We start from the raw sequence: 27,322 nt of genomic DNA on the forward strand, positions 1-27,322 counted from the left end.
GAGATCAGAACTGCCCCCACCCTCCTTGCCTTTCGTAAAGTTCTTAAGACCTATCTCTGCCGTTAGGCATGGGGGAACTGAGACATCTCCCCCGGACCTATACAGTTTATACATGGTATGTTTGTGTGTATGCTTGCTTTTAATAATGGGGTTTTTAGTGTTTTTTAAATTATTAGATTTGTTCTTATATTGTCTTTGTTATTGTTGTGAGCCGCCCCGAGTCTGCAGAGAGAGGCGGCATACAAATCTAATACATAATAATAATAATAATAATAATAATAATAATAATAATAATAATAATAATAATAATAGAGTGTGAAGTGTGAAACTCTGCAAACATTGTCTATGGAGATTCTCAGTCATCCAGGTTGTCCCAAAAGTACTTTTTTCAAGAGGCAACAGGAACCTACATGGCATCGGGCCAGGCTATTAACGGGACCCTCTTTTGCCATGTATCTTCCCGTGACCAACCAGAACCCATAAGGCCAGCCTTCTCCAGGTCCCGTCAGCCAAACAGTGCTGATTAGAGGGACCACATGGGAGGGCCTTCTCTGTGGTGGCTCCAGCTCTGTGGCAGTTCAGAGACTCGTACTGCCCACACCCTCCTTGCCTGTGAAAACATGGCTCTGCTGGCAGGCCTGGGGCTGTTGAGCATGACCAACTAGCCCGGCCCAAGAGTGTGAATATTTTTTGAATGATTGCTGTATTTTGGGGTTTTTTTAACTGTTTTATATTGCCACTGTTTTATTATGTTGTTGATTGTTATTTATATTGTTTTCATACACTATCATTTTTATCACTGCAGAGTCCAGAGTCCACAAGGAGTTGGGCGACTTAAAAGTCTAATCAATCAATCAATCAATTAATTGGATTAAGTTTCCCTTTCAAAATTTAATGTTTCTTGTCCTGTAAGAACTAAAGAAGCTTCTTGGATGGGAAGCAAAATGCCTTCAAGGAAAAACAAAGACCAGTTGCCATTTGATAAAGCACACTCGGGATAACCATGACCTGGATGACCAAGAACCTGGAAGAGCAATGGGTGATGGATTGTGTGCCCAGAGAGATAGCTCTGCATGCCACTTGCAGTATAAGGTCTCCTGCTTGAGCAAGAGGTTGGGCTAGAACAGTGTTTCCCAACCTTGGCAACTTGAAGATTTTGGACTTCAACTCCCAGAATTCCCCAGCCAGCGAATGCTGGCTGGGGAATTCTGGGAGTAGAAGTCCAGATATATTCAAGTTGCCAAGGTTGGGAAACACTGGACTAGAAGACCTCCAAGGTCCTTTCCAGCTCTATTTTGATTAATTGTGTTTCTGAAAACTGTTTCTCAACCAGGGGTGGTCAGCAGGCATGACGCAGTTCCACTGGCGGAAATGAAGATGCATGGGCAGCTCCAGCTGATCGGCGGCTATCACTTCCTGGATTACTGTCCTCGTCTCGGCTCTCCTTTTTCCCCTGCTGCTGCTGCTGTGTCTGCGCTCCTTGCTTTTCTCCTCTTTCCTCCTTCCTGCCTCGGATGAGCTTCCCTCTCTCCTGGCCAGCTCCCTCCAGTCTCACACAGCCACCTCCCAACTGAGGTGCAAGCGGAAGGCTTGAGTAGAACTGGCGCTGGCAGCATTTATGCTTCTGGCAGCACCCGTTCGCCTAGCAACCCAGCCTGAGGCAGGGACCCGGGAAGGAGAGCGCGGGAAACACGAAGCAAATTGTCACCCCAGCGAGCGACACTGGTAAGGTTGTAAGTCAAGGACTTAACAGTTCATCATCATTCAAGCCACTCCCACCTGGTCACATGGCCGGCATGCCATTCTGACTGAGTCACATGACCATTAAGCCATACCCACAGTGTGTTTCTCATCCGGCCCTCTGGTGCCCTGAAGAATAAAGTGATCCCCTCCTCTCTGTGACATCCCCTCGTATACTTATAACAGTCTACAAGTATACGAGGCGATGTCACAGAGAGGAGGGGATCACTTTATTCTTCAGGGCACCAGAGGGCCGGACGAGGAACAACGGCTGCAAGCTGACCAAGGAGAGATTCAACATGGAGATAAGGAGGAACTTCCTGATGGTCAGAGCGATCAACCAATGGAACAACCTACCAGCAGACGTTGTGAACTCCAACACTCTGGACATTTTAAAGAGAAGATTGAACTGCCACTTGACTGGTGTACTATAGGGTTCCTGCTTGGGCAGGGGGTTGAACTCGATGGCCTTCCTGGTCCCTTTCAACTCTAACAATAAATAAATAAAGTGTGGCAGTAAAAATTTTGGCTGCCCATTACTGTTCTCAAGATCTGGCCTCAAGCTACACACTGACTCTGTCTTTCTAGGATATTTTCTAGCACAAGACAGATGAACCCAGCATCTGGGAGTTATGAACTCCCTGGACTGATTGACGTTTCATAGAATAAGAAGGCCTTTCTTCATTTGGCTCAATGTATAAGTCCTAATTTTGTGTGTGAGACGCATGCATTGCATTATGGGTAATGACACGCCTACATGCATGCTGTCGCACATGTGTGCGCTTTCAGCACATGACGAATCGTTAGCCATCACTGTTCTAAACTATATCCCCAAGTATCCTTCTCTTCTGCTCTGATGCAATTTGTATCTTTTATTAGTTTTGGGTGATTTCATCTCTTGGACTGGCAAGTGTCCTCAATAACCTGGAACAAAACCACTAAACAACTTATTTGTTTTTGTTGATGCTGGGATGAAAGGTTGCCAATCAGTTTCCGGTCACAATTCAAAGTGTTGGTTATGACCTATAAAGCCCTTCATGGCATCGGACCAGAATATCTCCCGGACCGCCTTCTGCCACACGAATCCCAGCGGCCGGTGAGGTCCCAGAAAGTTGGCCTTCTCCGGGTCCCGTCGACGAAAAAATGTCATCTGGCGAGACCCAGAGGAAGAGCCTTCTCTGTGGCAGCCCCGGCCCTCTGGAACCAGCTCCCCCCGGAGGTTAGGATTGCCCCCACTCTCCTTGCCTTTTGTAAACTCCTTAAAACCCACCTCTGCTGTCAGGCATGGGGGAATTGAGACATCTCCCCTGGCCTATATAGTTTATGCATGGTATGTTTGTGTGTATGTCTTGTTATTAAGTGTTGTGATTCAGCCTGAGGCTCCTCAGGGACCGTCTGGATCTCTGCCGGATCCATGCCCAGAGGAGGAGGACAGTGAACAGGAGGGGGAGGACCAGGCAGATGGGGGAGAGGAACATCAGGAAGAGGAGGAGGGAGAGCAGCCTGAGACCCCTGGGGGGGGGGGCTCTCCCCAGCTAGTAGCCTGGATTAATTGGATGAAGACACACAGGCTATAATAGACATGAGGCAGCGACGTGCAGCTCAAAGACGGGACCAATTAGAAAGGTATTTCCATCCCTGAATTGGCAACAGCTGGGTTTGGGTGTGGTTCTCCTCAGCAGGGTTGAAAAGGCAGGCCCGCCCTTACAGTCTTGTGGAGAGTTATCAATTGGGAGTCCTGTGACCTTGCTTCGATTCTCGGCGCCTTTGCTTTTTACCAGTGTGTCTGGATACTCTTTTTGGTTGGTGTTGGCGTCTGGGGGGACCCAGACAGAACATTAAGTAAGGGATTTTTAGATATTTTAATTATTAGATTTGCTATTGTATATTGTTTTTACTATTGCTGTGAGCCACCCCCAGTCTACGAGAGTCTATGGCCTCTCCTTGCCTCAAAGAGATACAACTTCCCTTTCTATTTGTTATTACTGAACATCCAAACTATACTATTTAATTCTATGTATATATGCCACATGTGTACATACATATTACACACAGGCACACCAAAATATACATTATCTACTCTATAAACTGTATGTATATGTACACACACACACACACGCATGCACAGTTTTTCTAAAATTATACACATTCAACCTCATTTAATGTGATAGGAAAAACATACCCAGAACCCAGGAGGGAAAAAAAGAAAAAAACTTTTTCTACCAGTTCTGCATATCTGACCGTACCCGTAGGAGCCCATCACAGCCTATGACAATCATTAAGTGTTGCACCTGTATCTTTACTTTTATGTACACTGAGAGCATATGTACCAAAGGCAAATTCCTTGTGTGTCCAATCACACCTGGCCAATAAAGAATTCTGTTCTATTCTGTTCTATTCCATTCATATGTTAACATGCCTCCTCCACAAGTTATGACCATTAATTCCACAGAATGGAACAACTCCCCATAGCCAACTCACCCTGGGAAAACCTGCTGTGAGTTTCCCAGGATTAACAATTCTATTTCATTATTTACAATAAATTTTAAAAATTATTTTAATTTTTCCCATTCCCATTTCATTCTGTCCCTCCTTTTACACTAGTGGTTCTCAACCTTGGGGTCGGGACCCCTTTGGGGGGGTCGAACAACCATTTCACAGGGGTCGCCTAAGATCACGGGAAAATATAAATATCCAATGATGTTAGCAACTAAAGCATCTATTCTGGCATCTCGGAACATATTTTTACAATCCAACCAATCAGGTGTTTACAGGGGGGTGTCCCTCTGACCTTTTGCCAATCATCTTAAAGATCTGTTGGAAGAATTGGCGCTAAACTTATAGTTGGGGGTCACCACAAGATGAGGAACTGTATTAAGGGGTCGCGACATTAGAAAGGTTGAAAACCACTGTTTTACACTCTTTCTTTAACGATTCTATTCCATCCTTTCTTTGATATTCGTGTAACTCTTGTCCTGCAGTGAGTTTGGCTGTGACAAGCTGGCTGTAGTAAGTTGGCTGTGGTGAATTGTCATAATTCCAGGCTGAATTACAGTTGTAAATTGAGGAATACCTACAGTACATGAAGTAACGATAACAAGACTTGGCAAAAAAGAATTGAGAGCCATTTCTAGTGAGAAGTGGGGTGGGGGAATCACTGCAAAAGTCCTGCATTCTGCAGTTTAATGTTTCCAAATGTAAAATAATGCACTTGGGGAAAAGTAATCCTCAATCTGAGTATTGCATTGGCAGTTCTGTGTTAGCAAAAACTTCAGAAGAGAAGGATTTAGGGGTAGTGATTTCTGACAGTCTCAAAATGGGTGAGCAGTGTGGTCGGGCAGTAGGAAAAGCAAGTAGGATGCTTGGCTGCATAGCTAGAGGTATAACAAGCAGGAGGAGGGAGATTGTGATCCCCTTATATAGAGCGTGGTGAGACCACATTTGGAGTACTGTGTTCAGTTCTGGAGACCTCACCTACAAAAAGATATTGACAAAATTGAACGGGTCCAAAGATGGGCTACAAGAATGGTGGAAGGTCTTAAGCATAAAACATATCAGGAAAGACTTCATGAACTCCATCTGTATAGTCTGGAGGACAGAAGGAAAAGGGGGGACATGATCGAAACATTTAAATATGTTAAAGGGTTAAATAAGGTTCAGGAGGGAAGTGTTTTTAATAGGAAAGTGAACACAAGAACAAGGGGACGCAATCTGAAGTTAGTTGGGGGAAAGATCAAAAGCAACGTGAGAAAATATTATTTCACTGAAAGAGTAGTAGATCCTTGGAACAAACTTCCAGCAGACGTGGTTGGTAAATCCACAGTAACTGAATTTAAATATGCCTGGGATAAACATATATCCATTGCAAGATAAAATACAGGAAATAGTATAAGGGCAGACTAGATGGACCATGAGGTCTTTTTCTGCCGTCAGTCTTCTATGTTTCTATGTTTCTATTGCATTCTGAGCCACCAGGCTTAAGCGATTAAGGGGTGTCAAAGAGAGAGGAAAAATAAATAAGATTTAGTGCCTACTTCCCTTCAACCCTCTTCCCCATCCGCCTTGCCTCCCTTCACAGAGTTTGCAACCAGAACCCTTCACTTCCTCCTGTGTTTTTATTAGCCAGTATTTTCAATTCGTCAGCACCAGCTATGATGAAACTAGTGGCAGCTATTCCTCAAAAGCAGCTGGGTCACCCTCTCCTCCGTCTACTTGCTTTCACTAGAGAGAGTTCTTAAAGTGACCAGAGCTGGAATAGCTACAATTGAGAACAAACCTAAAGTTGTGTGTTGTGGAAGTCTACAACTTCTTGGCATATTAAGAATTTTTCCTTTAACTAGACATGCCATAATATACATAGATAAAAATTGGACAAGATCGGATCTTCGAGATCCAACATATGATTGGGAAAGAAATATATTTGCAACAATCTGTATTCTTTATTTGCTTTTATACTTTCTATTTGCTATAAACCTTGAATTGAAGTATATATGTTTATATATTTGTCACATGTTTTTTTGCTGAATTTGAAAATTAAGGGAGACTAGGATAGATCTATTTCGGCCTTATTTTGGCCTCATCAGCTAGCCATACCCTCACTGGGACTTGAACCTGCAAGCTTTGCCTTGTAAGGCAGAGAATTAACCTCTAGGCTACAGTATCCAATCCCTTCAGCTCTGCACCAGGGAAGGGTTACATATTTTTGTGTCGAATCACCCTGGTGTATTGACGGAACATCACAGGTCCTTTTTTGTCTCTCGGCCCAACACAGGGCCATTTCCAAGGCAATTAATTTTATATATTTATATATATTTATATTTATATATTTATACACATTCTATTTCTAAGAGACATAGAGTAAACCCAGGAGAGCATGAAAAATATTGATATGGAAAATCACAAACTGAATATTGTGTAGTTTATCTATAAAACCCAATAAGGAAAGAAAGAGATAGCAAGGTATCTCTCTAATTTTTGAAAATGTGTATATATTTGTACCTGTTTTTGCATTATGTACTTGAATCTATATTTCCTAATAAAATTTTATTTTTTTTAAAAAAAAGAATCTACATTTAGGCAAGAACAAAACGCACAGGTACAATATACATGGTACATTGCTCAACAGAAGTAACACTTGGAGGGATCTTGGAGTTCTAGTGGACAACCATTTAAATAGGAGCCAGCCGTGTGCAGCAGCTGCCCAAAAAGCCAACACAGTTCTAGGCTGCATTAACAGAGGAATAGAATCAAGATCACATGAAGTTTTAATACCAATTTATAAGTCCTTCGTAAAGCCACACTAGGAATACTGCATTCAGTTTTGGTTGCCACAATGCAAAACGGATATTGAGATTCAAGAAAAAGTTCAGAGAAGAGCGATAAAGATGATTAGGGGACTGGACGTTATATGAAGAACGTTGCAGGAACTGGGCATGGCTAGTTTAATGACAAGAAGGACTGGGGGAGACATGATAGCAATTCTCCAATATCTCAGGAGTTGCCACAAAGAAGAAGGAGTCACCCTATTCTCCAAAGCACCTGAGTGTAGAACAAGAAGCAATGGGTGGAAACTAAACAGGGAGAGAAGTAACTTAGAAATAAGGAGAAATTTCCTAACAGTCAGAATGGTTAATCAGTGGAACATCTTGCCTCCAGAAGTTGTGAATGCTCCAACACTGGAAGTTTTTAAGCAGATGTTGGATAACCATCTGTCTGAAATAGTGTAAGGTTTCCTGCCTAAGCAGGGGGTTGGACTAGAAGACCTCCAAGGTCCCTTCCAACTCTGTTGTTGTTATTATTACCATTAAGAAGGGTAGTTTGAAAAAAAATATGGAAAGAGGTTAGTTGGGGGAAAGATCAGAAGCAAGGGGAGAAAATATTATTTTACTGAAAGAGTAGTAGATGCTTGGAACAAACTTCCAGCAGACATGATTAGTAAATCCACAATAACTGAATTTAAACATTCCTGGAATAAACATATATCCATCCTAAGATAAAATACAAGAAATAGTATAAGGGCAGACTAGATGGACCATGAGGTTTTTGTCTGCCCGTCAGTCTTCTATGTTTCTATGTTTCTAAGATCTGAGTGAGGTTCCCGTAAACAGGTATCTTTGGAGTGTCAAATCAAATACACATCTCTAGTTGGTGTGATGTCTTTGGGGGATTTTCCTTGCGCCCCCCCCCCCCAAAAAAAGGGAGGAAGCAAGGATTGAACATGATAAGCACAGAGAACAAAAACCTCCCACTCTCTATGGTGGGGGTTATCATTTACTGTCATCTCGTTTATTACCTGCAGTGTCAGAGATGAGCAACAGAGAGATACTACTGGGGGGTGGGGAACCCCACAAAAACAGACAACTTACTTACTTAACTGCCGATCCCACATCACTTACCTGGAATCGTCGCATATCTCGAGGGTTTCCGGCGGTCTTCAAACAGTTCTGGTTGCATTTGAGGAAGAATTTTAAGAAGAATCTGCAAGGGGAGAGAAGAGAAGGGAGACTTGACATCTTCCGTTTTTAAGAAATTAAAGTCTGATATCACTTAGTTGCTTTGTGCCAATGTGTTTGTGCCCTGTGGCTGGAACCATCAGGGGGATATCAACTGCCTGTCGAAAAAGGAAACTGTCAATTAAAACACATTAAAATGACATTCCTGGCTGCATCCATAAAGCAAGATCTGAAATGATTGGGAACCAGAGATTCTTCCAAGCTTTGTCACCCTGAAGTCATGTAAGAAAAAAATAGAAGGAACGCAAAGAGAATGAATTTATATATGCAAATACACAGTCAGAAGCTCAATTGAAGGTCTCATTCCCTTTTCCTTGAGTATAAAGGATATTCAGACATTACTCTGTGGCAAAATGTTGGAATACTAATATCAAATGACCTAAATGCCAAAGCCCACTGCAACAACATCGCCAAAAAGGCTTCAAGAGTTGTTAACCTAATCCTACGTAGCTTCTGCTCCGGCAATCTCACACTACTAACCAGAGCTTACAAAACTTTTGCCAGACCCATCCTGGAATACAGCTCATTTGCTTGGAACCCACACTGCATCTCGGACATAAACACCCTCAAAAATGTCCAAAGATACTTCACCAGAAGAGCCCTTCACTCCTCCACTCGAAACAGAATACCCTACGAAACTAGACTTACAATCCTGGGTCTAGAAAGCTTAGAACTACGATGCCTTAAACAGGATCTAAGTATTGCTCACAAGATCATATGCTGCAACGTCTTGCCTGTCAACGACTACTTCAGTTTCAACCACAACAACACACAACAACCACAACAACACACAAGCACACAACAGATTCAAACTTAATGTAAACCACTCCAAACTTGACTGCAAAAAATACAACTTTAGTAATTACTTATTCCTTCAGCAGTGACTGTCCTCCTCCTCCTCCCACCCAAATTCCGAGCTTTATTTCTTTCCTAATGGGTTTGAACGCAATATTTGCTTTTATATTGATTTCTATGGGAAAAATTGCTTCTACTTAAGAACGTTTCTACCTAAGAACCTGGTCACGGAACAAATTAAGTTCTTAAGTAGAGGTACTGCTGTATTCTGGAGAACTGGTAGTGGAAATTTTCAGTAGTTGAGAAAACTGGTAGCAGACTTTTTGAGTAGTTCAGAGAACTGGTAGAGGGTATTTTGAGTAGTCCAGAGAACCGGTAGAGGGTATTTTGAGTAGTTCAGAGAACCGGTAGAGGGTATTATGAGTAGTTCAGAGAACCGGTAGAGGGTATTTTGAGTAGTTCAGAGAACTGGTAGAGGGTATTTTGAGTAGTCCAGAGAACCGGTAGAGGGTATTATGAGTAGTTCAGAGAACCGGTAGAGGGTATTTTGAGTAGTTCAGAGAACTGGTAGAGGGTATTATGAGTAGTTCAGAGAACCGGTAGAGGGTATTTTGAGTAGTTCAGAGAACTGGTAGAGGGTATTTTGAGTAGTTCAGAGAACCGGTAGAGGGTAGTTCAGAGAACCGGTAGAGGGTATTATGAGTAGTTCAGAGAACCGGTAGAGGGTATTTTGAGTAGTTCAGAGAACCGGTAGAGGGTAGTTCAGAGAACCGGTAGAGGGTATTATGAGTAGTTCAGAGAACCGGTAGAGGGTATTTTGAGTAGTTCAGAGAACCGGTAGAGGGTATTTTGAGTAGTTCAGAGAACCGGTAGAGGGTATTTTGAATAGTTCAGAGAACCGGTAGAGGGTATTTTGAGTAGTTCAGAAAAGACTGATTTACTCGAGCATGTGAAAAGACCTTCAGCTAATTTCCAAAGGTTTGATGCTTTATATGATGAAAAGAAAAAAATATTGTATGACCACATTCCTCTTAATATTTATTAGTACATTTTTATTTTATTCTTCAATTAAACCTTGAGCTTCAGCGATTCTAATGTATCTACTACCACTAATACCACCACTACTACTACTTCTTGTCCATTTCCTTCTTCCTTCCTTCTTCTTCCTTCTTTCTTCCTCCTTTCTTCTCCTGCATTTCTTGGATATTTTTAATCCAAGTATTAACCAAGTTGAACCATCAAGGATTTTTTTTTAGCATAGACAAATTTGGCCAAGTGCCACTATCTCTTGAGACTATTTCCACTCATATTTATCCTACCGCAATTCCACTTATTAGACCAAAAAAATGACCTGACCTAATAGAAGCTTATCACTTTCCTGATGGGAATTCTAATCTAGGATTCATCTATCTTAATCCAGCATGTTTAACATTTCAAATTATTTCTTAAGAAGAACCACACCTAATTCCACATCACAAACTTGCATTCCCCATGCATGAATATTTCACCAACACAACAAAGTTGCATGCATACCAATAGTATTGTGGTATTTAAAGATCTGGACTTAACCCAAAAGTGCTTTTCCAAAAGGCAACTGGACTTTCTTATCTTACAACACAAAGTAAGGCAACTCTCTAGAACAATGTTTTTCAACCAGTGTGCCGCGGCACACTAGTGTGCCATGAGACATGGTCAGGAGTGCCGCGAAGCTCAGAGAGAAAGAAAGCAAGAGAGAGAGAAAGAAAGGAAGAGAGAGAAAGAAAGAAAGAGAAAAAGGAAGAGAGAGAAAGAGCAAGAGAGAGAGAGAACAAGAGAGAAAGAAAGAAAGAGAGAGAGAGAGAAAGAGAACAAGAGAAAGAAAGAGAGATAGAAAGAGAGAGAGCAAGAGAGAGAAAGAAAAAAAGAGAGAGAGAGCAAGAGAGGGAGGGAAGGAGAGAGAGAGAAAGACATAGAGGAAGGGAGGGAGGGAGAGAGAAAGAGAGCAAAATGAGAGGAAGGAAGGAAGAGAAAGAAAGAGGGATGGAGAGAGAGAGAGAGAGAGGAAGGAAGGGAGAGAAAGAGGGAGGGAGAAGGAAATAAAGCGAAGGAGAGGAAGAGAGAGAGAGAGAATGTTTATGTCCAAACTATTTTTAGCCACCCCCCCCCCCCCCGCTCAATGTGCCCTAGGGTTTCGTAAATGTAAAAAATGTGCCGTGGCTGAAAAAAGGTTGAAAACCACTGCTCTAGAATATATGTGGGCGGAAGGCCCTGTGAGAAACTGATGCGTGAATTTCTATCATTGAAATTGTAAAATGGCTTAAAGTGAAATGCAGAGATTTTCCCAAGGCTACATGATGAACATAATATGTTCAGTAGAAGTTTAACCCTTTGTCTCTGACATGGGCACTCAACATTCTCAACATGGTAGCTTTTGGATATCATTGCTTTTTCTTCATTTATCTTTTCTTCACATTGTACACGGATCTTTGCTAAATTTTATGAAGCTCACAAAACAGAGAAAAGCATATTTTCCAGAATATGCACAGACTAGAAGTAAGGGAGGGTGTGGAGAGTTCATACAAATTATGAGAAAATGTACTCAAAATTAGGGAACGTATAAAAATGAGGAAGAGAGAAAGGAAATACGAAACCTGTTCTACACAATGTATTTGAAAAACAAAGGAAGCAAATACAACTGGACCAAAAAAAAAAGGAAAAGACTGTGAAACAATGTGAGAAGAAGACCAAGATATGGGACAATGTAAACATATAAAACATTGTAAATAGATATATAATAACAATGTATGAAATTTGGGTGTAGATCTGTATTAAAATAATATGATGTTTAAAGATTAAAAACAGTAAAAAAATGAAAAACGAAGGAAGCAAAGAGGGAAAAAAAGCACATTTGGAGAAATGATGTCAAAAATAAGTAATAAGATTTAAGGATTTGGCTGTTAATTTTTCAACTGCTATCTGCCTAAATATATCCACAGTAAAAATACATTTCAAGAAAAATTGATATTTTCTACTCATTATAAACTATGAACATTATTCCATAATTTGGGGTTGTGGATCTATATTACACTGCTCAAAAATAAATAAATGCAACACTTAAACAACACAATATAACTCCAAGTAAATCAAACGTCTGTGAAACTGTCCACTTAGGAAGCAACGCTGAGATTTACATTAGATTTAGTTTATATATATAGAATAGAAATTTGCTTTTTTTTAAAAGATTTTTTGACTTGAAACTAGTTAGAAATTTTTTCATGATATTAATTTTTTCTATTAGATATTTTTTGTATTAGTAGCATTGAATTAGATATTCAATCATGTATTCCTTTTTCTGTATCTGCATTTATACTTTTAAGAAGAGCAGGGATGATACATCCCTACATTGTATGTTAAATGTTTGTAAGTCTGTATGTTATTTTAAAGAAAATTAATAAAAATATTGGGGGAAAAAAAAGGAAGCAACGCTGATTGACAATCAATTTCACCTGCTGTTGTGCACATTCAACTTTGTACAGAACAAAGCATTCAATGAGAATATTTCATTCCTTCAGATCTAGGATGTGTTCTTTGAGTGTTCCCTTTATTTTTTTGAGCAGTATATATCCAACTAAAACAGCAGAAAAATTATTCGCACAATAAGGGAAGCAGGGAGGTTAAAGTGTGAATAGCATTTTGTTTTGTAACCTACAATCCTGCACTATATTAACTATGCATGGGGGAACTGTAAAACTGGGCATGGGCCTCAGGGAGTCCGGATGAGCCACATTGGGCTCAGGAGCTAAGCAGGGTCAAGCTTGGTAGGTACTAGGAAGAGTAACTATCATGCAGTACTAAGGCTTTAGGCTGGACTGGGATGTTTAAGGCTTTAGGCTAGATTAGGAAGGCAAAGAAAAGCATCTTGGAAAAGCACAGTGGCAAAACGTATTTGTATCGCTCCCAAGCAAATTTATTTATTTGTTTGTTTGTTTGTTTGTTTGTTTGTTTGTAGTTAGTTAGTTAGTTAGTTAGTTAGTTAGTTAGTTAGTTAGTTAGTTAGTTAGTGTTGTGATTCAGCCTGAGGCTCCTTAGGAACCGGCTGGATCTCTGCCGGATCCATGCCCAGAGGAGGAGGACAGTGAACAGGAGGGGGAGGACCAGGCAGACGGGGGAGAGGAACGTCAGGAAGAGGAGGAGGGAGAGCAGCCTGAGACCCCCGGGGGGGGGGCTCTCCCCAGCTAGTAGCCTGGATTCATTGGATGAAGACGCACAGGCTGTAATAGACATGAGGCAGCGACGAGCAGCTCAAAGGAGGGGCCAATTAGAAAGGTATTTCCATCCCTGAATTGGCAACAGCTGGGTTTGGGTGTGGTTCTCCTCAGCAGGGTTGAAAAGGCAGGCCTGCCCTTACAGTCTTGTGGAGAGTTATCAATTGGGAGTCCTGTGGCCTTGCTTCGATTCTCGGCGTCTCTGATCTTGGCTTGTGGCCTAGAAGTCTGGAAGACTTGGGGGAGGCGTGGGTTTTATTATCTCCAGCGTTGTTTTTGCCAGCAAGAATCCTGTTTTATTGCTTGGCCTTCGTGAAACCTCTGTGAAGCTTCATAGTGTTCCTGTCTGTAAGAACAGTTTTTGTTACCTGTGTTTGCTTTGAATTATATAAACTGCCTTTGCTTTTTACCAGTGTGTCTGGCTACTCTTTTTGGTTGGTGTTGGCGTCTGGGGGGACCCAGACAGAACAGTTAGTTAGTTAGTTAGTTAGTTAGTTAGTTAGTTAGTTAGTTAGTTAGTTAGTCCAATACACAATGAGGGTTTTAGTGGGTATATATATATACACACATAGTAAAATACATAATGAAGGTTATAGAGGAGATACTCTATATCAACTTTATTTGATTAGTCAATCGACCATATCAAAGCAAGAAAAAGGACCACATTGGTCATCATAAAACTGTGACTGGTTAAAATACAGTAAAATTGGCTAAAATAGAGGGAATTTGAATAAATAATAAGTTAAAATGCAGTATAATAAGCTAAAATTGAGTAGTAAAACATGAGAATATAACTCGTGCAAAGGATTATATTAAACAAAACTAAGATACTGATATAAAATATTCTTAAGTAAGTTCATCTCCTTTGCATGCCACCCCAATATGTTCTATAAAACGTATTCTCATCTGTACAGCCCTGACTATAAACTTAGCGGTTCTAGAAACTACATATATATTTGTACCCTGAAGAAAAAATGATAATTGTTTATTACAGTCCCAGTGTATGATTTTGTCAAGTAGGGGCTGTAAATACTGAGGTCTTACTGAAGAGTATAGTTTACAATTGAGTAGCACATAGTAAAATACATAATGGAGGTTATAGAGGAGATACTCATAGTAAGATATATCTAAGAAAGAATAGAAAAGAAGATATAGTAATAGAACATATCAAGTCTTCGGAGAGGGGCGGCATACAAATCTAAGTAATAAATAAATAAATAATAAATAAATAAAAGAATAGAAGAAGATTCTTTCATCTGGCATCGGACCAGAATATCTCCGGGACCGCCTTCTGCCACACGAATCCCAGCGACCGGTTAGGTCCCACAGAGTGAGCCTTCTCCGGGTCCCGTCGACTAAACAATGTCATTTGGTGGGACCCAGGGGAAGAGCCTTCTCTGTGGCTGCCCCAGCCCTCTGGAACCAATTCCACCCAGAGATCAGAATTGCCCCCACCCTCCTCGCCTTTCGCAAGCTCCTTAAAACCCACCTCTGTCATCAAGCATGGGGGAACTGAGATATGCCCTTCCCCCTAGGCCTATACAATTTATGCATGGTATGTTTGTGTGTACGTTTGGTTTTTTAAATTAGAGGTTTTTAAAATTATTTTAAATATTAGATTTGTTATATGTTGTTTCACTATTGTTGTTAGCCGCCCCGAGTCTACGGAGAGGGGCGGCGTACAAATCTAATAAATAAATGAAAAACAAATAAATATAGGACTAGAAGAAAGGTACTTCAGATTGTGCAGAACGCAGCCGCGAGAGCCATCGTGGGGCTTCCAAGATTTGCCCATGTTTCTGCAACACTCCGTGGCCTGCACTGGCTGCCGATCAGTTTCCGGTCACAATTCAAAGTGTTGGTTATGACCTTTAAAGCCCTACATGGCATTGGACCAGAGTACCTCCGGAACCGCCTGCTACCACACGAATCCCAGCGACCGATAAGGTCCCACAGAGTTGGCCTTCTCCGGGTCCCGTCGACTAAACAATGTCGTTTGGCGAGCCCCAGGGAAAGAGCCTTCTCTGTGGCGGCCCCGGCCCTCTGGAACCAACTCCCCCCGGAGATTAGAACTGCCCCCACCCTTCCTGTCTTTCGTAAACTACTTAAGACTCATTTATACCGCCAGGCATGGGGGAGTTGAGACACTTTTCTCCCAGGCTTTTTTATACTTTGTTTTATGTTTGGTATGAATGTTGCTGTTTGGGTTTTTAAATAATGATAGGGTTTTTTATGTTTTTTAATATTAGATTTGTTCCACTGTTATATTGTTTTTGTTGCTGTTGTGAGCCGCCCCGTGTCTTCGGAGAGGGGCGGCATACAAATCTAATAAAATAATAATAATAATAATAATAATAATAATAATAATAATAATAATAATAGATATAGGAGAGCAACAGGACAGGGGACGGAAGGCACTCTAGTGCAGTGTTTCCCAATCTTGGCAACTTGAAGATATCTGGACTTCAACTCCCAGAATTCCCCAGCCAGCATTCGCTGGCTGGGGAATTCTGGGAGTTGAAGTCCAAATATCTTCAAATTGCCAAGATTGGGAAACACTGCTCTAGTGCACTTGTATTCGCCCCTTACTGACCTCTTAGGAATTACGCAGAAAGGGTCTCAAAAGACCGTTTCCTTTTCATCTGAACTTTGCCAAAATTAGAACGGTAAAAGGCAATCCAATGGATTCCTCTTTAAAAAGAAAAGATTGTTCAAAATGCTGCAGAAAATAGGTTCCTCTCTCTGTTTGCTTTTCTATTGTACTTGGAATTATTTTTTTCCAGAGAGAAAGAGAGAGAGAAAGAGAGAGAGACTAAGACAGAGAAGGGGGGGAAGACAATGGGGTATGTGAGAGGGAAGAGAAAGGGAAGGGAGGAGGGGGAAAGAATGTGAGAAGAAGAGTTTATTCCGGCATTTTAGTGGTGCATTTAAATTGCAAGAGGCTGGGGTGGGGAAAGCCCACAGATTTAACTGGGACACAGAAAATTTATGAAGGCTGCAGGACAAAATAAAATGCATTTATAGAAGAGGGGAATAGTCGGGAGGGAGGGGTGGGTATTGAAAGTCAACTGGGAACTCAATGAACAATTTATTTATTTATTTCCCTTGCTGAGTGCTTGTCTAAAAAAAAAAAAAGCTTTTGCAGTAAGTTAAAGTCCCAGGTGAACTAGGCCTAGTTCCCTTTCTGTTACTATGACAACGAATTTTTACCGCAGTCCCAAAGTCCCTCTAGAACTCACACATTCATGCTTTGAATTAGAACTTTAAAGGAGAAAGATATATATTTTTCCCAAGGTTTACCAACAAGAAAATAAAACATATATGCACATACACACAAACACAAAGAAATAAAGAAAAACAAGGGAGAGAAAAAATGTGTTCCTGCACATATTAAAGTGTTATATCTTCAATAAAATTCTAAGTCGTCAACTTCCCAAACTATAATTTTTTTAAAAAAAAACAGACACAAAGGAAATACGACGTTATCTGATTCATTTACAATTATTCTTAAATTAACAACAAACGTTATTAGGAGGAACAAAAAGAAATCTTTAAAATGAAACAATATATTGTATACATAATTCTTGAAAATATTGACTTTTTTTTTCACTGTATAAATGAATTTTGATTTTCATCCTAAAAACAACAGCAAATAAAAACAAACTAAAATCTGAAAAGAATTCAGAAGCAACGGGCAAGAAATACAATTGTGTGACAGCAATTGAAATATTTACTTGCCGTGTTCTGGAGATTCATTGTTACATTGATGTTGGAAAAAACTGAGCAAGCAAAACCAGGCAACCTTAGAGAAAGAGGTGGCATTTTTCTGATCTCCAGTCTAAAGAGCTGGGAAGCTATATTTTGATTTCATTGTTGAGCATAGATAGTTAGATGAAAGGAAGGGGCACAACTGTTAAAATGGGCTTGTCAACAGGAAAGTTAGCGGTTCGAGACCAAGCATCCCGTGATGGGTGAGCTCCTGTTCTTGCGCCTGACCACCTAACAATTCAAGACCATGTAAACAGTGATGGGCTACCAAAATTTTTACTACCACACTGTGGGCGTGGCTTATGTATTTTGTTTCAACATCTTTCAGTGCAAATTGGGTGCTCTGGAGTGGAAAGCCTAGAACTACGGCGCCTAAAACACGATTTGAGTATTGCCCACAAGATCATATGCTGCAACGTCCTATCGGTCAATGACTACTTCAGCTTCAACCGCAACAACACAAGAGCACGCAACAGATTCATACTTAATATGAACCGCTCCAAACTTGACTGTAAAAAAATATGATTTCAACGATCGAGTTATCGAAGAGTGGAACTCATTTGTGTCAACCCCTAACCCCCAACATTTCTCCCTTAGACTCTCCATGATTGACCTCTCCAGGTTCCTAAGAGGCCAGTAAGGGGCGTACATAAGTGCACTGGTGTGCCTTTCGTCCCCTGTCCAATTGTCTTTCCTTTCTTTCACCTATCATATATATTCTCTTCCTTTCATATATCCTCTCCTCTAAGTTCACTTTTACCCTTATATATATTACCACATATCTTTTTTTCTTCCTATGTATTTGTGTATTGGACAAATGAATAAATGAATAAATAAAAATAAACTACATTCCTGACTATTCCCGTAGGAGCCCATCACTGCATGTAAATATAAGTAGATAAATATATAACATTTTGGTGGCACCTATGGCATATAGCAGTGATGGCGAACCTATGGCACGCCATATCTGCTGGCATGCGAGCTGTTGCCCTAGCTCAGCTCCAACATGTATGTATGTTCCGTCCAGCTGATTTTTGGCTTGCACAGAGGCTCTGGGAGGGTGTTTTTGGCTTCCAGAGAGCCTACAGGGGGATGGGGGAGGGTGTTTTTACCCTCCTTGGGTTCCAGGAAAGGATTTGGAGCCTGGGGAGGGTGAAACACGAGCCTATTGGGCCCACCAGAAGTTGGGAAAAAGGCTGTTTCTGGCCTATGAGGGGGCGGGCAAAGCTGTTTTCGCCCTCCCCAGGCATTGAATTATGGGTGTGGGCACTTGTGCATGCGCGATAGCAGGTGCACATGCGCTTTCAGCACCCGAAAGAAAAAAGGTTCACCATCACTGGCAAGTAGTCAAACTGGCCACATGGAAGCATGCTCAGACAATGCTGGCTTGCTCAGCTGGGAAATGGAAATATATTTATTTATTTATTTATTTATTTATTTATTTATTTATTTATTTATTTATTTATTTATTTATTTATTTATTTATTTATTTATTTATTTATTTATTTATTTATTTATTTATTTATTTATTTATTTTGTCCAATATACAATGAGGGTTTTAGTGGGTATATATCTATATACACATAGTAAAATACATGATGAAGGTTATAGAGGAGATACTCATAGTAAAATATATCTATGAAAGAATAGAAAAGAAGATATAGTGATAGAACATATCAATGAAAGAATAGAAGAAGAGATATAGGAATAGAAGAAAGGTATAGGAGATCTAGGAGAGCAATAGGACAGGGGACGGAAGGCACTCTAGTGCACTTGTACTCGCCCCTTACTGACATCTTAGGAATCTGGACAGGTCAACCGTAGATAATCTAAGGGTAAAGTGTTGGGGGTTTGGGGAGGACACTATGGAGTCCGGTAATGAGTTCCACGCTTCGACAACTCGGTTACTGAAGTCATATTTTTTACAGTCACGTTTGGAGCGGTTAATATTAAGTTTAAATCTGTTGTGTGCTCTTGTGTTGTTGTGGTTGAAGCTGAAGTAGTCGCCGACAGGCAGGACGTTGCAGCATATGATCTTGTGGGCAATACTTAGATCTTGTTTAAGGCGTCTTAGTTCTAGGCTTTCTAGGCCCAGGATTGAAAGTCTAGTCTCGTAGGGTATTCTGTTTCGAGTGGAGGAGTGAAGGACTCTTCTGGTGAAGTATCTTTGGACATTTTCAAGGGTGTTGATGTCTGAGATGCGATATGGGTTCTAAACAGATGAGCTGTATTCGAGGATGGGTCTGGCAAAAGTTTTGTAAGCTCTGGTAAGTAGTGTGAGATTGCCAGAGCAGAAGCTACATAGGATTAAGTTTACAACTCTTTAAGCCTTCTTGGCTATGTTGTTGCAGTGGGCTTTGGCACTTAAATCTTTTGTTATTAGTATACCAAGGTCTTTAACCGAGTGGGGATTATCTGTGATAATTTGATTATTCAGTTGGTATTTGGAGTTCAGATTATACATTTATATGATTATATCCTCCTTCTATTAGTCAGATCACCAGCTTGTAGCATTAGAGCCAGACTGTAATTTCCTTCTCTAATTACTCAAGAGAAAGTGATATCTGGCCGTTGGAACCAGAGTTATGCTAATGTGTTTTTCCAAAACCATTTAGAGATCACCCCCTCGTTGCCTTTGGAGGAAATGGCACTATTCCCCAAATCAATGAACCACCTCCACAAAGGGGTGTTTCCACAAGGATTAAATTGGCTCTTGACCTCCACAAAGGAGTTATGGTCTTGGTGGCTGAATCGAGATCTCAAAATCCCAGCTCTACATCTCCATCCCTTGTCCAGTCAGTGAAGCAGTGGAAGTGATGTGCCAGTGCCTGGAGGCTGTTGGGGTCTGGATGGGTGTCAACACACTCAAACTCAACCCTGATAAGACAGAGTGGCTGTGGGTTTTGCCTCCCAAGGACAATTCTATCTGTCCGTCCATCACCCTGGGGGGCAGTCATTGACCCCCTCAGAGAGGGTCCGCAACTTGGGCGTCCTCCGCGATCCACAGCTCACATTAGAGAAACATCTTTCAGCTGTGGCGAGGGGGGCGTTTGCCCAGGTTCGCCTGGTGCACCAGTTGCGGCCCTATTTGGACCGGGAGTCACTGCTCACAGTCACTCATGCCCTCATCACCTCAAGGCTCGACTACTGCAATGCTCTCTACATGGGTCTACCTTTGAAAAGTGTTCAGAAACTTCAGATCGTGCAGAATGCAGCTGCAAGAGCAATCATGGGCTTCCCCAAATATGCCCATGTTACACCAACACTCCGCAGTCTGCATTGGTTGCCGATCAGTTTCCAGTCACCATTCAAAGTGTTGGTTATGACCTATAAAGCCCTTCATGGCACCGGACCAGATTATCTCAGGGACCGCCTTCTGCTGCACGAATCCCAGTGACCAGTTAGGTCCCACAGAGTGGGCCTTTTCCAGGTCCCGTCAACTAAACAATGTCGTTTGGTGGGACCCAGGGGAAGAGCCTTCTCTTTGGCGGCCCCAGCCCTTTGGAACCAACTCCCCCCAGAGATTAGGATTGCCCCCACCCTCCTCGCCTTTCGTAAGTTTCTTAAAACCCACCTCTGCCATCAGGCATGGGGGAACTGAGATATTCTTTCCCCCTAGGCCTTTACAATTTACGCATGGTATGCCTGTATGTATGTTTGGTTTTTATAATAAGGAGTTTTTTAGTTACTTTTGTACTGGATTGGATTGTTACATGTCGTTTTTATCATTGTTGTTAGCCCCCCCCCCCGAGTTTACGGAGAGGGGCGGCATACAAATCCAATAAATAAATAAATAAAAATAAATAAATAAATAAAATAAGAGAGTTAGAAAATAGCGCAGGTACCTTTGTTTGGCTGGTAACTCAAGCTTGGCTCCATGTTAAGTTAAAGTTGGTTGTAACTTAATACCAAACTAGGAACGGTATTTTATTAAAGGCATTATCGTTTTAAACCTCTGAGAGGTTACGAAGCATATTGCTAATTTGAATCCTTCATTTTTATCTTGTCACATCCTAAGTCAATATAAGACGGGTTTTTTTCCCCCTTAAAAAAAAGACAATGGCTTAGCAAGCAGGAGCATTTGGGAAAATCCCAACTACTGGAGTAAATCTTGGGATTAGATTTTTAATTTACTAGGCTGATTGCCTTGAATGAAATATATCAATCCATCTGATCCTTTCATATGCTGAACCGTATTTGTATGAAGTCTGGGGAAATAAACCACATTGTTCTGTCCCTTAAAAAGTGCGTAGACTTAATATCCCCTTACCTGGATTACTCCAATGTGTTACATATGATTACAGTACACTGAAGATCAATCACAAACTTCAACTAATACAGAATGCAATCAGATTCTAACTTTTATATCTGGCTTCTGGATTTAACCCTGAAAGCTCCAGGGACAAATCATTTGATTCCTTCGAGCCTCCTGGGGAACTCACTGCACCAAGATGTAATGATGCCCACCAACTTGGAAACTAACTTCCTTCCTTCCTTCCTTCCTTCCTTCCTTCCTTCCTTCCTTCCTTCCTTCCTTCCTTCCTTCCTTCCTTCCTGAAAGTCAACTTTGGAATCCCAAAAGTGTTTTTCAAGGAGCAACTGGCCTTCCTGGTTTTTCTTTGAAAATTTTTCACTTCTCATTCTCATTGTTTTAAACACCAAACAAACAAAGCCCAGAAAGTCTAGTTGCTTTTTTAAAAAGCATTTTTGGAATAACCATGGCTTGGATGGCTGAGAATCTCCATGTAGAGTCAACTTTGGGACTTGATCCATCAACTTCTTCAAATGCCATTCTAAGCAATAGAGACGTCCTTATACACACACAATTGTTTGGTGCGCTCTTTTTTCCTTTTCTTTTCTTTTACAGTTTTCTTCCATTCCTTCTTCTTTGTTGTTGTTCTATTTAATGGAATAAAGACTCCCATCTTGACCTCCCATCCATCCAAAATGAGAGGTGAATTTGAACAGGTTACAAGCGTCTAACAAAGATTATTAAGATGGAGAATTGAGATTGGACTCAGGACAGTGGGTATATTCAGGCATGAAAAAGAAAGAGAAATAAAAATTATATCTCTCTCCATAATAGTTCAGTTTCTATATGCAGGGGAACATTTAAGATAAGACGGAGTGGCTATGGCTTTTGCCTCCCAAGGACAATTCCATCCATCTGTCCATGACCCTGGGGGGGGGAATTACTGACCCCTTCAGAGAGGGTCCGCAACTTGGGCGTCCTCCTCGATCCACAGCTCACATTAGCGAAACATCTTTTGGCTGTGGCGAGGGGGGCGTTTGCCCAGGTTCGCCTGGTGCAACAGTTGCGGCCCTATTTGGACCGGGAGTCACTGCTCACAGTCACTCATGCCCTCGTCACCTCGAGGCTCGACTACTGTAACGCTCTCTACATGGGGCTACCTTTGAAAAGTTCGGAAACTTCAGGTTGTGCAGAATGCAGATGCGAGAGAAATCATGGACTTTCCCAAATATGCCCATGTTACACCAACACTCCGCAGTCTGCATTGGTTGCCGATCAGTTTCCGGTCACAATTCAAAGTGTTGGTTATGACCTATAAAGCCCTTCATGGCACCGGACCAGACTATCTCAGGGACCGCCTTCTGCTGCACGAATCCCAGCGACCAGTTAGGTCCCACAGAGTTGGTCTTCTCCAGGTCCCATCAACTAAACGATATCGTTTGGCGGGACCCAGGGGAAGAGCCTTCTCTGTGGCAGCCCCTGCCCTCTGGAACCAACTCCCCCCAGAGATTAGAATTGCTCCCACCCTCCTTGCCTTTTGTAAGCTTCTTAAAACCCACCTCTGCCGCCAGGCATGGGGGAACTGAGATACTCTTTCGCCCTAGGCCCTTACAATTTTATGCATGGTATGTCTGTCTGTCTGTATGTTTGATTTTACAATAAGGGTTTTTAACTGTTTTAATATTGGATTGTCATATGTTGTTTTACTACTGTTGTTAGCCGCCCCAAGTTTACGTAGAGGGGCGGCATACAAATCCAATAAAATAAAATAAAATAAACATTTAGTATAAAAGTCCAGCTTCCGGCATAGGAGAGCCACGTATAACCTCATGTCTTGTTGGCTGTGTTCAGATGTTACAAAACAACGTAATTTCCTACTATGCATACAATGTGGCCTTGCAACATTTTCTGTTTGATGTTTTGCTGATTTCTCTGAGTAATTTCCCAAAAGTTTTCTTCCCCTGTGAAACTGGTTTTTGTTTTAATCTCTTTTCTTCTCTGGATACCCAATAATTTCTTTCAAAATTCTCCAGCTGGTATTTTTGAGTAGATTTTATCATTGGAGATGAACAAGGGTGCTCGTTCTGATAATTATATTACTCATAATTCCCAACTGGAAAATGTAAAAAAAGAAAGAAAAAAGCACCAGCTTCGTTCTCCTGAAAGTTGATAGACAAGTAGAAACACAATACAATGAAAGACAGGACATTCCCAAATACCTCTCGGCCATTTTGTCACTTGATGGTTATAAAACTGCTACCGTCCCCTCCTGAGAATGTTATAAACATTCTCTTCTCCTTTGAAAGAAATTTCAAAAGCTAATTTTCTTTCAGCAAAGTGAATGAGAACAGGTGGGGGGGGGAGAGAGAGTGGAGAATTGTTTTGCATATTATTATTTCAATCTTCTTTCCTTTTCTTGTGTATGCTAGAAGCTTAGAAGCCTCAGGTTCTGATTTATAATTGACAATATTCCCCATGATATCCAAGCTATGATATGCTTAAACCAGAGTTTGACATGTTTTATTGGGGTTTTTTTTAAGTTTTGTAAGCTGTCAATCTTTTCATCTTCTAGGTGAAAAATGCTATATGTGAAATAAATACTAAAGCAAAGCAAGATTTGAGGGTATAAATTGATCCTGGTTTGTTACTGGCGTTACAAAACTAACTATGTAATACTTTGACTTTGAAATATTTATTACAAAATCATGGGGAATATGAAAGATTGGGCATTAAAAATTCTACCATTTCCTTATAGACTTATTAATTACTCTAGAAGCAATATAAAAGAAAACATAATGCTGGCCCTTAAGGAGAATCTAAAGAAAACCTAATTTATTTACCTTTACAAAGTGTCAGATACACAAAATTTATGGTCTTTCCTGAGCCAAAGGAATAAATGGGCCTGTTTAAGAATAACTCCTTGCATCACTATTTCAAAATAAAATTCCTTTCTTCAAACTAGATGACTAAATTTGCTCTCTCTTCAAGCAAACAGTAAATGGAATGGGAATCTATTCTTTGAACTAATTCTTTCTGTTCCAACAGCTGAAACACTATTATGATGTTATGATCAGGGACCCAGTTTGTAAAGTTGCAAAAGCTATTTTTCAGTTGCCGTAAACTATCTTCTCTGGAATTCAATAGACAAAAAGAGATTGTCCGTGGCATTAGGTTATGTGAACAAGAAGTCCATAACAGCTCACTCTGAGGAAGCATTGCATGGACTTCTGGTTCAGTGAAGAGCTGCAACAATTTTTACTGCCACACTGTGGGTGTGGCTTATTTTGTGGGTGTGGTTTGTCAACCATGTGGCCAGGTGGGAGTGGCTTGATGATCATGTGACTAGGGGCTGGCTTAATGGTCATGTGATTGGCTTAAAGATGGCCAACTTGACGTCACTCAGGTCAAGGGTTTGAGTTATTTATTTTTCTCGCCCTCCCCAGGTTTTGTTGGGCTGTTTTTTGCTCTCCCCAGGCTTCAGGAAAGGCTCTGGAGCGTGTGGATGGCAAAAACCGGGCTCAACAAGCCTAATGGAATTTCAGAAATTAACTTCTGGTAGGCACTTTGGGTCATTTTTTTGCCCTCCCCAGGCTTCGTTGGGCTATTTTTCACCCTCTCTAGGCTCCAGAGGCTTTCCTGAAGCCTAGGGAGGGCAAACAACAGTCCATCAGGCCTACTGGGAGTTTGAAGACTTCAGTGAAGCCTGAGTGCATGAGTGAGTGGGGGGAGTGCAGGGAGGGTTGTGCACACATGCGGAAGAGGAAGGACCTTGCATTATGGGTGTGACACCCAAGCAAAAAAAGGTAACACAGAGAGGAAAATCAAGGGTGCCAACAACACTCCACATTTTAGAACAAGCACTCTGGAGAGTTGGTCAAGATGACAACCTTGGTTTGTTGTAAGTCATCTGAAGTTACAGGAGTTCCACATCCTGTCTGTCAACTTAAACCATCAAATAGTGCCCTGGAATGTGTGTGTGTATGGCCAATGAGAGCCTTGAATGCCACAGGTAGTCCTCGACTTACAACAGTTCATTTAGTGACCATTCAAAGTAACAATGGCACTGAAAAAAGTGACTTTGGGCCATTTTTTGTTCACACTTACATCTATTGCAGCATCTCCATGGTCGCATGATCCAAATTCACACGCTTGGCAACTAACTGATATTAATGATGTTTGCAATGTCCTGGAGTCATGTGACCCCCTTTTGAGACTTTCTGACAAGCAGTGTCAATGAGGAAGCCCGATTCACTTAATGACCATGTTACTAACTTAATAACTGCAGTGATTCACTTAACAACCGTAATAAACAATTATCATATTTTCTTCAGGGTACAAATATATATGTAGTTTCTAGAACTGCTAAGTTTGTAGTCAGGGCTGTTCAGATGAGAATACGTTTTATAGAACATATTGGGGTGGCATGCAAAGGAGATGAACTCACTTAAGAATATTTTACATCAGTATCTTAGATTTGTTTAATATAATCCTTTGCATGAGTTATATTCCCATGTTTTACTACTCAATTTTAGCATATTATACTGCATTTTAACTTATTATTTATTCAAATCCCCTCTATTTTAGCCAATTTTATTGTATTTTAACCAGTCATAGCTTTATGACGACCGATATGGTCCTTTTCCTCGCTTTGATATGGTCGATTGACTAATCAAATAAAGTTGATATTGATTGACTTAACAACCATGACCAGAAAGGTTGTAAAATGGGGCAAAACTCACTTAACAAATGTCTGACTTAGCAACAGAAATTTTGGGCTCAATTATCCTCAGAAGTTGAGATCTACCCGTAGTTGCTGATCAGTGCCCTTGTTGATCGTCAATGAGACCAGTTCAAATGGATGCTACTCAAATCTGGTGGACATTTTCTAATTTAAAACAGTGCACAGTTGTATCAACTTTGAAGAGTTAACTGTCAAGGTCCCAGGTAAAATCCAAACTAAATCAGTCTCCAAGTAAAAGTACTTCTCAAAGTTCCAATTTATTTTCGGAGCTATCTCAGCACCCACACTGGGAAACCCGAAACTGAGTTTCCCACTCCATTGAAAGTTCACATCCCCTGTCCCCCACCCACAAACTTTTCACATTGACCACTCAGGTCCATCCTCCTCTTCCACCCAGGTGGGTGGGCATAGGATGACCTTGAACCACTCAAAAGAATGCTTTGTGGCTGCATCTGTTTCCTTCTGAATATCACCCCTCCCAAGTTCAACATCAAATCTTCCATAGATAGTGTGGAAAGCCATTAATTAATCACCAACGTCTGCACTGGCTTGACATTAGCCAGCATTAGATTTCATGCCCTTTTCTGACACAAATACACCCATACAAACATATATACTGCTCAAAAAAATAAAGGGAACACTCAAATAACACATCTTAGATCTGAATGAATGAAATGTTCTCATTGAATACTTTGTTCTGTACAAAGTTGAATGTGCACAACAACAGCAGGTGAAATTGATTGTTGCTTCCTAAGTGGAAAGTTTGACTTCATAGAAGTTTGATTTACTTGGAGTTATATTGTGTTTTTTAAGTGTTCCCTTTATTTTTTTTGAGTAGTGTACATATAAAAGCCATTAGCAATAGACAAAGCATCCATCTGAACACACACACACAAAATAATACTGTATTCTGCCACATCCCCCCCCCTCTCTCCCTATTTATGTCTCTACAGATCCTATTTCAGGAAAGTATTTTTAATCGATTGTTATCATCAACGTGCCAAACATAAATCAAAGTTAACAAAAGGAAATTGCATTACAGACAAAGGCCTTTGAGGTTTTAACCATGGTTTCACACAACATGCTAATAGCTTAGTGTTGCAGAATGCACAAAATACTTCCAGAACACACAAGACTAGCCAACAAAGGACTCCACCCCACTTTAATACACTGTAGAAAATACAGAACATTGTACTCAAGAAAGTATCTCCAGTAACAAGATAATTGTTTGGAGTTTTACACACACACACATACACACCTCCCCTTTCCA

The 27,322-nt window shown here is 40.9% G+C and overlaps 1 protein-coding gene across 2 annotated transcripts in view; it reads right to left on the minus strand.

Moving 5' to 3' along the window:
• The window catches only part of EBF2 (EBF transcription factor 2), a 347,547-nt gene that overhangs the window by 99,500 nt on the left and 220,725 nt on the right, over window positions 1-27,322 (minus strand). For both annotated transcript variants that reach the window (XM_070765697.1, XM_070765698.1), the window contains exon 7: window positions 8,136-8,217. In XM_070765697.1, the coding sequence (XP_070621798.1) occupies window positions 8,136-8,217 (82 nt within the window). The remainder of the gene's footprint in view (window positions 1-8,135; window positions 8,218-27,322) is intronic.

The sequence above is a fragment of the Erythrolamprus reginae genome, chromosome 12, assembly GCF_031021105.1.
Source record: "Erythrolamprus reginae isolate rEryReg1 chromosome 12, rEryReg1.hap1, whole genome shotgun sequence".
NCBI lineage: Eukaryota > Metazoa > Chordata > Lepidosauria > Squamata > Dipsadidae > Erythrolamprus > Erythrolamprus reginae.